Source organism: Rhinoderma darwinii, chromosome 11 (assembly GCF_050947455.1).
Source record: "Rhinoderma darwinii isolate aRhiDar2 chromosome 11, aRhiDar2.hap1, whole genome shotgun sequence".
NCBI classification, from domain to species: domain Eukaryota; kingdom Metazoa; phylum Chordata; class Amphibia; order Anura; family Rhinodermatidae; genus Rhinoderma; species Rhinoderma darwinii.
The window spans coordinates 61,154,741-61,170,900 of record NC_134697.1 but is presented as its reverse complement, the minus strand read 5'-3'; the positions used below and the strand labels follow the sequence as shown (position 1 = coordinate 61,170,900).

General features: G+C 42.0%; 1 protein-coding gene across 3 annotated transcripts in view; it reads left to right on the top strand.

The window, feature by feature from the left end:
- ZSWIM8 (zinc finger SWIM-type containing 8) overlaps positions 1 to 16,160 on the top strand; it is a 66,452-nt gene that overhangs the window by 24,868 nt on the left and 25,424 nt on the right. For all 3 annotated transcript variants that reach the window (XM_075841656.1, XM_075841655.1, XM_075841654.1), the window contains exons 5-13: positions 1,124 to 1,231; positions 1,373 to 1,454; positions 2,884 to 3,004; positions 5,830 to 6,031; positions 7,762 to 7,937; positions 8,043 to 9,078; positions 11,024 to 11,155; positions 12,579 to 12,758; positions 13,464 to 13,647. In XM_075841656.1, the coding sequence (XP_075697771.1) occupies positions 1,124 to 1,231; positions 1,373 to 1,454; positions 2,884 to 3,004; positions 5,830 to 6,031; positions 7,762 to 7,937; positions 8,043 to 9,078; positions 11,024 to 11,155; positions 12,579 to 12,758; positions 13,464 to 13,647 (2,221 nt within the window). The remainder of the gene's footprint in view (positions 1 to 1,123; positions 1,232 to 1,372; positions 1,455 to 2,883; positions 3,005 to 5,829; positions 6,032 to 7,761; positions 7,938 to 8,042; positions 9,079 to 11,023; positions 11,156 to 12,578; positions 12,759 to 13,463; positions 13,648 to 16,160) is intronic.

The following is a 16,160-nucleotide window of genomic DNA, read 5'->3' as shown; positions in this document are numbered from 1 at the left end:
GCATTGTTCACATTGACACCTGATCAGTCTTTTTTCCCCCCTGTAAATCTGCTAGACAGGGCTTTAATAATCACATCTGGGGGTAAGGTTTCGTTCAGATCTGCGTCAGGACTCTGTTCATGGGTTCCGTCTGACTTTTTTCCGTCAGGGGAACCAATGAACTGAATCCAAACAGAAACAAACGGAAATGGTAGGTTTCCGTTTGCATCACTTTTGAGTTCAATGGTGACGGATCCGGTGCAAATGGTTTCCGTTTGTCACCGTTGTGTAAGGGTTCCGTTGTTTGACAGAATGAATACCATAGTCGGCTGCGCTATTCATTCCGTCAAAACGACAGAACCCTTACACAAAGGTGACAAACCGAAACCATTTGCACCGGATCCGTCTCCATTGAAATCAACAGTGATGCAAACGGAAACCTATGGTTTGCGTTTGTTTCAGTCAGGGTTCGGTTCATGGGTTCCCCTGATTGAAAGCTCAGACGGAACCTATGAACGGAGTCCAGATGCAGATGTGAACAAAGCCTTACCTGTGCAGTAGGGCTGGGCGATTATGACCTAAATAATAAAATAACAATAATAAATAACAAAAAAAAATAATTGAAGAAACTGAAATGCACCAGGTGAAATGCAAACAGTTGTAATGTTAATTTAGTGGAAAAATTATCTTCATACAGTTTAAATATAATCTCGCTCTGTCTCTCAAAAGAAAAAAAACAAACAGTTTTTTAAAAACATTCAAAATATTCAAAACAACTTACCCACGATAATGTGGTCTGATGAGACAAAAGTAATAAAAAAAACCTATGCCAAACACTACTAAAGACGCTGGCAGCACCATGGTGTAAGGGCGCTTCTTTGCAGCAGAACTTTGAAGGTAGAAGCTAAAACGAATTCAGCAAAATACAGGTTAACCTGCTGCAGTATGAAAGAGAAATGCTATACATGGCCACAATCCTATATACCACACCGTTGTATGTGTCGTTTATTCTCCTTTATAATGCATAATACCCATGTCATCATATCTGTTTTATGTTTGCGATAGGAGTGAGATCTGTCTGCTATTTCATATTCTCTAAAATCTAAGATTGCACATTGCATAAAATGAACTGCATTCTCCCTAGGCATCAGCGGTCTGTTTGCGAGCTCCGGTTTCTGAATCCTTGTCTCGGCTACAGAGGGATCAACTGCAAAAGTTTGCACAGTATCTCATCAGTGAGCTGCCACAACAGGTGGGGGATTTGTGTATGCACAATATTTTACATGGATGTATCACCGGTGACCAGTGGCTCCTACTTGCCAATAGTTCACTCTGTAAACACCTGATGTCCTCTCTATGCATGAAAGGGTTTAATATTCCTGTCTTTATCCAGATACTTCCCACTGCTCAGCGTCTCCTGGATGAATTGCTGTCTTCACAATCAACTGCCATCAACACAGTGTGCGGAGCCCCAGGTAGCTGTCGTCTGCAAAAAATTGTTCAAAATGCTGCTGCTGAGTCTAACATCTGCATTATGTGGATGACCAAGTCAGTTTTGTCTGTGTGTGTGTATAGTATGTGATTTTATCACACCAAGTGTGTGTGTGTATGTGTGTGTGTATGTGTGTATATATATATATATATATATATTATACACACACACACACACACACACACACACACACACACACACACACACACACACACACACACACACACACATACATACACCTGGTTTTTCATTTACTCCTTAGGGCTCGACCACACACTGCGGAATTGCCGCATTTTTTCCATCCGCCAGTGTGGACAGAGCCTAATTCTCCACATGCGAGTAGGTTCATTATTGGGGAACGATTGGGGAATTATTGTGCAATATTCTACATAATGTACTGACCACGTCTCATTGATGGCCTATGTGTTTTGTGATCTCACCTGCCCATGTTTTATACAGACAATTCTGTACAGCGCTCTACTACCACAATCCATCAATTTATAATATTTAGCGATGTTTCCGGTTTCTTCACCAGCTGACTTTCATTGGTAACCACATAAGCTGTTTTAGCCTTAAACTGGCACATGTAGATTAGATGTTTTTGTAGATGCTACTTGGAAGTCAATAGTCAGTCCCTGAATGAAGTGTTTCTAGCCATCTCATTGAAAAACTCTTTTTTTGTCTGTGTTTGGGCTACTAAATATACAGACCTATCCAAACATTAATGGTAGCTACAGCTATAAATGTTTTAGCTAATGCTATGTTTTTGAGAATTATCATTTGAAAGCATTGTTAGTATCTGTGATATAGGGAACTTTTTAAAGGGTAACTTAACTTTCAGAAAACGTATGAAATGTCAGAAGTTTTGATCGTTGAGGGGTCTGAGCACTGAGACCCCCCCCCCCACCGATTACTAAAGCGAAGCAGCAGAAGCACTTGGGTGAGCACTGAGCCTCTTAGTTTCTGATCGCCTTTTTTCGGAAAGCCGAGCAGTTTGTGTATGGACTCAATAGAAAGTCGATGAGCCTGTACACCAACTGCTCGGCTTTCCAAGAAAGGCTGATCAGAAACGAAGCGGCACATCGCTCACTCGAGTTCTTCTGCCTCTTTGTTTTAGAGATCAGTGGGGGGGGGGGGGTCTCCTTGCTCGGACCCCCACCAATCAAAACTTCTGACATGTCACTATGGCATGCATGTCAGAAGTTTTCTGAAAGTTTAGTTACCCTTTAAGGATATGGTACAAATAAAGTCATTAGTAAGTCTGGATACAACCACAGAAATAGGCTATGTGTATTCAGTAGAAGCATTTTTATATATATCTAAAAATACTTAATTATTCGAGAATATCACTGGATGATTTATCTACCTGTAAACTTGATATTGATAAACTTATTGAAGTCTTTTTGATCCAGACCCTACAGCAGGACCATCTGCCTCTGATCAGAGCACATGGTACCTGGATGAATCTACTTTGAGTGATAACATAAAGAAGACGCTCCATAAGTTTTGTGGTCCCTCGCCTGTTGTTTTCAGGTAATTTTTCATTGTTTAGTTATTTGTACTTTGGTTATTTCAAACATTTCATACATTACTAATAGAGATGGGCAAACCGATTTGGCACAAATAGAATTTCAATAGATGCATCGAATTCTGAAACTTTTAAGGTTCGCGGCGCACACAAACCAACAAATTGGTGGCTGCTGGCAAGAGCAGGACACGTTTTACAGATTAGGCTTCGTTCACATCTGCGTCAGGCTTTCGTTCAATGGTTCCATCAGAACTTTCTGTCAGGGGAACCCGTGAATAGAAAATAAACGGAAATTATAGCTTTCCGTTTGCATTACCATCGATTTTAACGGTAATGCTGCCATTGCAAATGGTTTGTCTGCGTTCCGTAAAGTTTCCTTTTTTTGGCAAAATCAATAGCACACCCGACTACGCTATTGATTCCTCCAAAAACAGCTATGGTTTCCATTTGGTTTCCATTCATGGGTTCACCTATCGGAAAGGTCGGACGGAACCCACAAACGGAAGCCCGACGCAGAGGTGAACGAAGCCTTAGAGAAAAATAAAGACGGGAGAAGAGGAGATTAAAAAAAACATATTCACCACCTCCCCTGGTCTCTTGTAGCGACGCATCCCTACCTGCCTCCTGAGATGATGTTGTTTTGTCCCGTGTGATCGCTGCAGCCAATCACGGACTACAGCGGTCACATGGGACAAAACTACGTCCTCTTAGGAGGCCGGCAGGTAAGATGATGTATTTTTGTCCCATGTGACCACTTCAGCCAATCACAGGCGTCGCTACGAAAGACCAGGAGCGGGGAGTATGGTATTTTTTTATTTATTTTAGGAGTGGAATGGTAAGTGACCCGATTTCCCTGTCTGACTTTCTGATTTCTTTTAGAACTGTATCCAACAGTCTAGAAAGACATCAGAGCCTAAAAGACATTCGTCCCTAAAACAACTTTTGGGAAATTCGCTCATCTTTAATTACTAATCGTTATGTTTATTTATGCATACAATGCATTCGGAAACTCTTCAGACCCTTTACATTTTTCCACATTTTGTTATGTTGAGGCCTTGTGGTGAAATAAAAAAACATTCAAGTTTTTCCCCTTCATTCTCCACTCAATACCCCATAATGACAAAGTGAAATCAGAATGTTAGTAATCTTTACTAATTTATTGAAAAGGAAAAGCTAAAATATTTAATTGGAATCAGAATTCAGACCCTTTACTCAGTACTTGGCAGTGATAACAACCTCCAGTCTTCTTGGGTATGATGCCACAAGGTTTGCACACCCGGATTTGGGGATTTTCTGCCATTCTTCTCTGCAGATCCTCTCAAGCTCCGTCAGGTTGGATAGGGACCGTCAATTTCAGGTCTCTCCAAAGATGTTCGATTGGTTTCGTCAGGTCTCTGGCCGGTCCACTCCAGGACATTCACAGAGTTGTCCCTAAGTCACTCCTGTGTTGTCTTGGCTGTGTGCTGGAAGATGAACATTTGGCCAAGTCTGAGGTCCTGAGCACTCTGGATCAGGTTTTCATTAAGAATATCTCTGTACTTTGCTCCATTCATCTTTCCCTCAACCCTGACCAGTCTCTCTGTCCCAGCCACTGAAAAATGCCACTACCACCATGCTTCACTGTAGGTATGGTATTGGGCAGAGGATGAGCAGAACCTGGTTTCCTTCTTGGTTTCGTCAGACCACAGAATCTTGTTTTTTACAGTCTGCGAGTCCTGTAGGTGCTTTCTTGCAGACTTCAGACAGACTTTCATGTGTCTTTTACTGAGGAGAGGCTTCTTTCCGGCCACTCTGCCTTGAAGCCCAGATTGGTGAAGTTTTGCAGTGATGGTTGACATTCTGGAAGTTTCTCCTATCTGCACACAGGATCTTTGGAGCTCCGCCAGAGTGACCATTGGGTTCTTGGTCACCTCCCTTACCAAGCCCCTTCTGCCCCGATTACTTAGTTTAGTGGGGCGGCCAGCTCTAGGAAGAGTCCTGGTTGTTCCAAACTTCTTCCATTTAAGAATTATGGGGGCCACTGTGCCTCCACACAATCCTGTCTCTGAGCTCTACAGGCAGTTCTTTCCTCCTCATGGTTTGGTTTTTGCTCTGATATGCATTGTCAGCTATGAGACCTTATATAGACAGGGGGATGTCTTTCCAAATCATGTCCAATCAAATGAACTTACCACAGGTGGACTCCAATCAAGTTGTAGAAATATTTCAAAGAGATTAAAGAGAATTGGGAGGCCCCAGATCTAAATTTCAAGTGCCATAGCAAAGGGTCTGAATACTTATGTTCATGCAAAATTTGAGTTTTTCATAAATTTGCAATATTTTCTAAAAGTCTGTTTTCATGTTGCCATTCTGGGGTATTGAGTGCAGAACGATGGGGAAAAACTTTTTATATTTTAGTACAAAGCCTCAACAAAATGTCAAAATAGTGAAAGGGAAGACTTGGGAATTCACAAACTGCGGAATTGCTGTAGATTTTTTTGTGGGAACTCCACAAGGCACAGTAATTGACACTACAATACATGTGGATGAGTTTTGCAAAACCCCGTCTACATATAAAGGAAAAAATGTGCGCGTAATTGACAGCATGCTGCAGATTTTCTAATTCTCATCATGTCAATTTTGTTCACAGTAGATTTCACCCTTTGCAATGCATAGGGTGAAATCTGCACCGAAATCTGCATGTAAAATCTGGATTTGGTTGCAATTTTGCTGTGAAATCCACAACGGTAAAGGTCTGCATCGTGTGATCTTCGCCTTTTAACGCTTAATACTCCACAATGAATGTCTCCAGTAACCTGTGTTTCCGGCTACCCTTTGTCTACCTAAATAGTGATGTCAATTCCATGTATCTATCATCTACTGAGCCTCCTGCTGCAGCAGAATGGGCCTGTCTCCTGCGCCCTTTAAGAGGAAGGGAACCAGAAGGTATATGGAATCTTCTATCCATTGTTCGTGAGATGTTGAAGAGACGTGACACAAATGCAGCCCCTTTACTGGAGATTCTCACTGAACAGTGTCTGACATATGAGCAGGTAAATATTATGACTTTGTGGTAAGGAAAGACGTCCCTTAGGCCATATTCAGATTCGGCGGGTTTGTTGCAGATTTTCCGTGCACGAAACGTTCAGTTGATTTGTGGAAAAATGTTGCTACGTCTGAACATGGCCTTACTGGTTCCCACGGTTTTGTTTATAACCACAGTTTTGTTTTGTGGAACCACAATCAAGTTGCTGTTATTGCATTAAGGATATAAGGATATAACATTGGGTAAAACTGTTGGAGAAAAGTACATGGGGATGTCAGGCAGCTGCTGCCAAAGTGAATAATACTCCAGAATGTATCAAAAGGAGGCCTAGATACAGCGGACAGAACATCGTTTCTGCTAGTTAGTTACACCATTCATGAAACTTTGCATAAAGTTTTAGGAATCGATACATAATAAGATGGCGAGGATTCTGGGGCAGCCACCCAAATAATTAAGAGCATAGGTAGACTGCTGCATTACAAAAATTCCAGAAATTATTAATTTCTTTAGACAAAAGACAGTTTAGGGGTGACTTCATTTTTATTTATGAGTATATTAATGGCCTGAAACATAACGATAGGGCACCCAATATGTCAAAAGGCCCTTTTACAACGGCCAATTATTGGGCAAACGAGCGATAATTGCCCTGTGTAAACATGGCAGTGATCAGCCAATGAACGAGCAAGCGCTAATTAATCGGCTGATTGTATCGTTTAGGCAGCATAAAATATTATCATTGTCGGCAGCCCATATCCCTGTGTTATCTGGGAGACGTGCGGCCGACATGATAGAAATGTATAAGGACGAGCGGTCGTAGTAACGTGCGCTCATCCCCATACTAGCTCCTTGTGAAAGGAGCAAACGAGCGCCAATCAACCAGCTGTCCCGTTGATCGGCACTGATTTACACGGCCCTCGTTGGGTTGTGTAGGAGGACCTTAGGATTGGATTCACACATGCAATTTTGATGCAGTTTTCTTTATGGGTGCAGTTTAAAATGTGAAAAATAGAAATAAGAAAATGAGAAATGAAAAATGTAAAAATAAAAGTAGTGTTACTTCAGTACTAAGCAATCCACTCAGAGGCACGTTACACGGCAAAGCAACCTCTTCTGCTTTCATATCAAAATGTCCAGGCCAACTGGGTATCTGCTATTTAAAATGATCTGTCCACCTCAGTCTGTCAAGTCTCTTTTCAACATTAAAGCAAGTGACCTTTTTTGAAATAATTTTTCTGTAGCCATAAAACACAGTACATGCGATTTATGTTTGCAGGACCGCTGACGTGCTCACTAAACTTTTATTTCTTCTCCGCCCAGAAAAGTTGTTTGACTGTTCCAAAGAGGCCGGCCCTTAAGCCGACAATTTTTTTTATCCCCTTGGAAACTGTCTATGTTTATTAAGTTATCACTGAATGTTGGCGGAGCATTGCTAATGGAAGCTCACAAATAAAGGCACCTGGGTTTACTGTACTTTACCTGCAAATAGTCGTCATTCAGCTATTTCTGTACTGGCCAGTTTGGTTCTAAGCAGCTATTCATTGACAGTCTGGGGGTTTTCAGCCTCTTGTACATGTAACAGGAGGGTTAACAGAAACCGTCTTAAGGTTGCAAATTAAAATGGCATTACATTAATAAATTTATTGTGTAGTTATAAGCAAATCAAGCTTGAGAAGAGGTTTGAATTAGTGCATTTTGTTGTTTTTTTTTAACTAACACAAGTCTGGTTTGCACCTGCAGATAACAGGCTGGTGGTACAATGTGCGGACATCCGCATCTCACAGCAGCGCTAGTGGGCATACAGGTCGCAGTAACGGACAGTCGGAGGTTGCCGCTCACGCCTGTGCCAGTATGTGTGATGAGATGGTCGTCCTCTGGAGATTGGCAGTTTTAGATCCTACCATCAGCCCTCAAAGGTAATTGGCTCTTCTAAAATGTGCCTTTCTTTCCTAACGGTGACTTTACCTAACAGTATCCATTTTTTTCCTTGCTTTTATTTCTGTTCATTGGATGTATACCAGACGACGGGACCTCTGCTCTCAGTTACGTCAGTGGCAGCTAAAAGTCATTGAGAATGTCAAGAGGGGCCAGCATAAAAAGTCTCTAGACAAGCTTTTCCAAGGCTTTAAACCAGCAGTAGAGGCATGCTATTTCAATTGGGAAGAGGCATACCCCATTTCAGGAATCACTTATTGCAGCACCGACAAGAAGAACTCTTTCTGCTGGGTCAAAGCTTTTCAACAGAGAACCTGCCGACTGCAGTGCTCCGAGGCCGTGTGTGAAGGTGGTCGTGCACAAGGACATGAAAGCTGTCTTCTCTTCGGAGATCGTTCACGTCCTACTTCACAGGAAATGTCTGTCCGTCCCAAGGAGCTCGTGGGCAAAAGGAAAGTGCCATCTGAAGTTCCTCAAAGAGTTCTGAGGAGACTCTCTACAGAGGGGGGAGAGAAAACGATATATAAATCTACAGTCAACAAAGCAAAGATACCAGCAAGTAAATGTCTGGCCAACAAGCACGGTGGCAAGCGTCGCATGAGTAGTGAAGACAGTTCCCTAGAACCAGACATGGCTGAGATTAGTCTTGATGATAGTAGCATGGCACTTGGGGCTGAAGCCAGCAATACCTTCAGCTTCATTGAATCGCCCCTGAGTAGGAGATACAGGGACAACTTTGAGGATGAGGGCGGTGTTTACTACTCAGAAGGCTTAGACCCTTCTGTAATTGTCAAACCTGATGCTGAAGCAGTTGTGGAAACTTCTGCTGCTACTGGCAGTGGAGAAGGGGATCCAATTGCTGCAGATGATGAGGAGGGAAAAAGCCTGAAGACGGAGGTGGTGGCAGAGAATGGAGCAGTGGGTGGGGGTAAAGGGGAAGGCAAAGTGGCAGAGGAAGGTAAAAACTGTGAAAAGGGTGAGGATGAAGATGACTATCAAGCCTACTACTTAAACCCACAAGAGACAGCTAAAAATGAAAATGAGAAAGCAGAAGAAGGAACAGAAGAAGAACAGGATATATTTGCAGGAATAAAGCCTCTGGATCAGGAAAACAGAATGGAGGTAATAAAATGTTTAAACATTGCGTACTAAAGAAGACGTATCCGCAAGTTAAGGAAAATATTCTGGAGTGTATGATGTTGTTCATGTTATATTAGACCGGAAACTACTTGTAGGAAGTGCTATTATAATATTATTATAATTCTGCTAATAATAATAATAATAAAACGACCTTTTGGGACAATGCATTGATATATTGAAAGTAAAAGGAAAGGGCCACAAAGTGCACAATACAAACCAGACAAACTTGAGATAGGTCAGAGATCGCAATTAAAACTTGTTAAGGCCCCATGCACACGAACGTACTTTTTTCCTCCTGTAAATACTGACGTAAATACGGGTACTTTGTCACACGTATTCGAACCATATTCCACTAGTATTTACGGACCCGTGCCTGTAAATACAGGCCAGTTGTCACCAGTATTCCAGTTGTATTTATGGACCCGTTTTCTATGCAAAATTGCATTGCACTAATCGGCAGCCCCTTCTCTCTATCAGTGGTGTATAGAGAGAAGGGGCAGCCATTTCGGGCAGAGTTTCCGCAGCGGAACGCAGCGATTGTAAGTAAAAGTTCATACGTACCCACGGCCGTTGTCTTGGTGACGCGTCCCTCTTTTGACATCCAGTCCGACCTCCCTGGATAACGCGGCAGTCCATGTGACCGCTGCAACCTGTGATTGGCCTGTGATTGGCTGCAGCGGTCACATGGGATGAAACGTCATCCCGGGAGGCCGGACTGGAGGAAGAAGCAGTTAAGTTAACTTTTAATACTATTAACTTCAGCGGTAGTCACTGTCCCGGGTGCTGAAAGAGTTACTGCCGATCAGTTAACTCTTTCAGCACCCTGGACAGTGACTATCCCCTGACGTCGCAAATCAATGCGCCCGTAATTACGGGTGAACACACGTAGCCACCCGTAATTACGGGAGCCCCATAGACTTCTATGGGCCTGCCCGTGCGGTAATTACGGCCTGAAATGGGACATGTGCCATATTTTTCAACGGCATGGGCACCTTCCCGTAAGCAAACGGGAAGGCACCCGTGGCCAATAGAAGTCTACTGGCCAGTAATCACGGGCCGTAATTATGGCCCGTAATTACGGCCGTTTTTACTTTCGTGTGCATGAGGCCTAAGCCAGTAAACAAATACAATGCAAGTAACCAACACGTGTCCCAGTTTACTCTTTGGAATATTGTTCTGCATATTCAAGGAGGACCGATTCTCAGAAAATGGTGTGCCAAATAGTCAAATAAAATATAACTTTTAATCATCTGCTTTTAAAATACATATTCCATAACCACATAGAACAAACAAATCCAACTCTCACTATCCTGGGGAATTTTTTTTTTAAATCCTACAGAATACCATACAGTTATTTATGATAGTTGAGTCCCAACAACAATGATACTAGGGTTAATGAACATAAATGGAACCGTTTTACCGTGTCTGTAGTTTGGTTCAGCGGTGGGTACTTGAAGTTTAGAATTTAGGATGTAATTGGTAGGGTGTAGGGGCTGCTGTCCCTTAAATCCCCACCAGCTGTCTAAACCCTAATGGATGAAGGGTTGTTAGGTCTATCACCCGAAAGGTGCGACCCATGTCCGTTGACTAGCCCTTGAAAAAAAGCCCTAGTTGTGCACTGATGTCTGTTCCCTACGCATTTTGTCCCCGTTTCATGGACTCGTCGGGAATATAGATGAGCAGCAAAAACACACTGGCCACCAGGCAGCATACTGTAGTTCTGTATATTTAAGGAGAACCACACTCTAGGCACAAGCTCGCATCCCAGCCCTCTCTCTACCACTTGTTAGGTTACTTCTATTGTATATTAAGATGACCTTTTGAAATTAAACATAATTCTGTATATTCTGCTTCGAAAAAGAAGTAAAAAATAACACTAATAATCTTGAGGTAAAGTGGAAACCCACATAACAATATTTTATTCCAGGTGTTGTTTGCTTGTGCTGAGGCTCTGTATGCTCATGGGTACAGTAGTGAAGCTTGCCGTCTTACAGTGGAACTGGCGCAGGATCTGTTGGCTAATCCACCTGACCTCAAAGTCGAGCAGCCTCCAACCAAGGTGAGAAATATTGGCAGGTCCGATATCAAATTGTCCGTAAGAACCGCTTAACCCGTTAGTGACCGCCCCATAGTGTTTTTACGGCGGCCACTAACGGGCTTTATTCCGATGCAATAGCCTTTTTACGGCGCTGCATCAGAGTAAGTAAGCCGTTAAATCTCCCTGCTCTCAGCTGCCAGAGGTAGCTGAGGGCTGGGGGCGTCCCTGCTCGAACGTGTGAGATCGATATCCGTATAGATTCCATCCGTTTAACCCGTCAGATGCGGTGCTCAATAGCGAGCGCCGCATCTGAGTGGTTTTGGAGAGAGGGAGGGAGCTCCCTCTCTCTCTCCCACCGACACCCAGCGATAAGATCGCCAAGTGTCGGTGTTTCCAATGGCAGCCGGGGGCCTTGTGCTGTCACATACTCACACATTAACGTTACTGAAGCGTCTTGACAGTGAATAGACATCACCTCCAGCCAGGATGGGATGCCTATTCACAATCCCGACACTTCGGTAAGGTTCGTGTGGTACTTACAGCAAAGCAAGCGTAATCTCGAGAGATCACGCTGTAAATGACCGTTTACAGCGAGATTACGCTTTGCTGTGCTGTAAGTCCCACGCAAACGTTACCGAAGTGTCGGGATTGTGAATAGACATCCTGTCCTGGCTGGAAGGAATGTCTATTCACTGTCAAGACGCTTCTGTAACATTAATGTGTGAGTATGTGACATAGTGATCTAGCTAGATTACTATGTGCTGTATAAATGAATGGAGAGAAGTGTATGACGCTGATTGGTCGCTGATTGGTCAGCGTCATACACTCCTCTGTACAGCGCCCATTTGGTCAAAAGTAAAAACACGCCCAGTTGGGCATTAAGAAAGTCATTAGCATAAAGCTAAAATCGCTCATAACTTGGTGAAAATAGATTGTTTTTCTAAATAAAAAGCACTGCTGTCATCTACATTATAGCACCGATCAGATTATGTAGGAGATAGGGCACTTATAATGTGGCCTCATGCACACGACTGCATTGGTCCATCGGACCGTAAAAAACCTTTGTTGTGCATTCGTGTGTCATTGCGGTCCGGATTTACGGCCCCCACACGGATCCGTGTAAACCACGGTCGTGTGCATGGGGGCCATAGAAATGAATGGAAGCACAATTTATCCACAAAAATGTGGATAAATTGTGACCGCAAAAGCATGGTTGTGTGCATGAGGCCTTACTATTGTGCTTGGTGTAGATCTACCGTTGGGTGTATACTGTATGTGTACATGTTATATTATGCAAAGGATTCTCCGGCTAAGGTAGAGAATCAGAATGTCTAAAGGATTTTAGCATTTGTTTCCCTAGGATTTAAGGTGCGTTTATTTAAGTGTTGGAACGAGACAACAACTTGTTATAATTATTATGTATTTTATTACATTTTTTAAACAGGGTAAAAAGAACAAAGTTTCGACTAGTAAGCAGACCTGGATAGCAACAAACACATTATCCAAAGCAGCTTTTCTTTTAACTGTGCTGAGCGAGCGGCAGGAGTACCACAACCTGGCTTTCTGTATTGGGATGTTTGCACTTGAGCTTCAGAGACCTCCAGCTTCCACTAAAGCATTAGAGGTGACCAAAAAAGAAAAACAAAATTACACTCTCATTAAAATGGTTTGGTGTTACTTTAAAAAAAACAAAAAACGTGGGCTATACATGTGAATATAGGGGGTTTCTTTTTTTTTCCTGTGATTGCTTTGCAGACCTTTGTGTATTACTGGTATTATCATTGAGACCCATTAGTGTTTCCTCAGGCAAGTAGAAAGGTCTATGGAGAAATCAATATTGCTAATACGTAACTTTGTGTAGCTGTACTGTTCATGCACATCTCTGGCGAATCTCATTGATCGCAATCCTGAGGATCGCATTGTCACCTGATCGCAGCTTGTATTTGTAAGGGTCTTCGCCCTATATTGAGGGGCATGAATGTGCTTGAAAACAAAAGCATTGGAAAGTAACAATGTTTCGGGTTAGTATCGCACGTCACAAATTAAAAATTTCACGTAATTCAATTCATGCAACTTTACATCACAAAAGTGTCTAAAATGATAACGCCTCCTAGTGTGAAGAAAACCCTCTTGTTCCCTGACCTGGTATTAGTTGTATAGGAACAATCCTTGCTGGTTTTTAATTTTTTCCCTTTTCTACATTACGAAGTTACATTTGAAGAACACAATAAAAGTAATTTCTGTTATGACTTTCCCTATGTCTTTTGTTTGTCTTGCTTGTATCATGTCCTCATTTTACAATTCCACGCGTCTATATTTTTCTCTATAGGTAAAGTTGGCCTACCAAGAATCTGAGATCGTGTCTCTATTAAAGAAGATTCCTTTAGACTGCAATGAAATGAACACTATTCGCGGGCGAGCTAAGGATCTACGCGATGGCACACTGTGCGACTATCGACCTGTGCTTCCTCTTATGCTCGCCAGTTTTATTTTTGATGTCCTTTGTACCCCAGGTACTAAGTTTTACTTATTTATACTGCTCTGCATTCACTGGCTGCCGTTATTAGGTGTATATTTGGTGGGCAACAAGAACAAACCAGGAAAACGCATTAAGGACAATTCCCTAATACCGTCTAACCCTGGACGCTTCTTTGTTTCCTTCTGTTATGCGGTAAATGGGGTATCGGAATCATCAGTAGGTGCATTTGCTCCCTTTAGCAGTGGGAGATTTCTTAAAAGGTTTAGAGCTTCAGGGAACTGCAAATTCTCTCCCGGAAACGAGTGAATCCCTCAGAAGATTGTTGGTTTCTTCTACTGCAGTTTACAGCTTGTAAGTCTGATGGTAGGCTGTCCGAAGGGCTGAATTTGGAGTCACCCCAGTTGTACTGCTCTAATATTAAATTTGTCCCACTGCTAAAAAAAAAAAGTGATTCCAATGATAACGCTGTATTAGGTAATTATTTGTGACATGGTATAGTATATGTATGCGCAATCATTTATTTTCTTTAGTACTTTCTATAGTTCCAAACTAAGTAACGAAGTGCCGTTTAAAGCGTTGGTGGTAACCGCTGTGTCCACAAGAGGGCGTTGCAGGCTACATAATGGACCGGAGTCACTTGCTTTAGATCTCCAGATAGGTTGGAAATTGCTGCAGGAATGTATGTGCGTCTGTGATTGTAGCTTTCAATTATTTCGTTTTCATTAATATTTACACCCATTTTTGCACTGTTCTGTACAGACAGTGTCATGGTCCTTTTAGCAGAGACCAGTGCAATGAATAAAATGTATCAGGTCTTTTATATAAAGGCAATTTATGTCATGCAATAACATAGATGTGCACTATTTCTATTTCCATGCCTAGCGTGTTATCCAGACGAGATGTACAAGGGCCTTAAGATGCTTTATTAGCTCATGGTCACAGGAGGCTTAGAATTCCCTGACATATAAAACGCTCTTACACAGCAGTATTTAGTGGTTACTTTTCCAAAAACGTACTTCACTGGGTCAAAATAGTCCCCGAAGCCTGCTGGCAAAGCCATTTGATGTATATGGTTGTGGCCTCAGGCCAGACTGATTCTCTTATGGCATCTCTTTTCTACTTTCCTAATCTCCTCACATGTCTACAACCTGAAGCACTGAATTGGGGGCTATATAAAAACGTGAGCATAGGTCACCTTATTGATAAATTAGTTTTTGTTTTTTTCATTCTATTCATGGGATGGCCTGACTTCAAAATGTTCTGATACCGTGAGATCACGGGATCACCCATTCTATCCACTCTCTATGGCACCCAGATACAACTCTCTCAATCCCTATCGAGCTGTTGTGCCGACTTGTTCTTCCCAGCTAGTTTCACCTTGAATGACAGTTTCATGTATTACTCTTTGGGTAATGGTCCGTATAGACTGGTCTTTTTGTACTTCTCACGGTGCATTCTGAAGAACACCTGCTTGTACCCCAAATGAAGGTGTCCACCCCCCATAGTTTTACTTGCCTGTTCTTGGTATCCTAGTGGTATTTCGCCCAATTCACCCTGTTTTTTTTACACTGATTTTGACATTCCACGTTGGAATCTGTACCAAAAAACACCCCACATTTCCCTCGATTGATTTTTGTCTGCTCGCAGAAAAGAAGTGCCGTGCCCTAACTTGTAGCAGTTTCCAAAGTGCTGTTCGTTTGGAGCCGTTTTTGATGTGTTTTTTTGTTTTTTTTTTATCAAAAAACACCTGTGGTTTTTGTATTTGCTAAATTAAAAACATGCAGCAAAAATTTCGCAGGGGGGGGGGGAAAGCGGCATGTCCTCTCTTGCTGAGCAGTTTACTTTGTGTTTTTTGCCCGCGGTCCTTGCATTAGCTTCAATGGCCGCGAGCAAAAAAACACTGAGAAAACCATGGCAAAAAAGCGCAGGCAGGTCAAAAACTGCCTCAAAACTCCTAAAGAAATTCGGAGGCAGATTTTTCTGCCTGCAAAAAAACTGTGTGAACACGGCCTTACAGTGATGGGAAAGCCCTTTCAAAGGGAATGTCTTATGTATTTAATGTTCGGCAGTTTAAGTACATAGAAGACAAATAATGCGTATTCTCTTTTTCGGTTGTCAGCATAAAAATAGGAATACCTACGTTTTTAGTTTTATATGTTTGGAAAATAACTGTGTTATTGCGCCTGTAACTTCAATAGTTCGTTTGATATACAGTATAGTCTTGTGATTTGTTGTTTTAACTTGTTTTCCCAGGAAAAACTCTATTTGCATTTCTCTGAATACAGACCGCAATACAAACAATGGATTATTCCTTCACCCTGGTTCACCTATATATTTACACCAATGTAGCAGAGTTTATTTGTATAGTTTAGCATGCATACTATTTGGTTTTCTTAAAAAAAAAAATACAAATAAAAGCAACACAATCATAAGAGATCTATACATCTCCCTGGAAATCTAACAAGCGGCAATGGTTTGTTACAAAGTGTCTTTTCGTTGCTTTGGCACTAAACAACTTCATTTATAAAAATATTTATTAGGGATTAT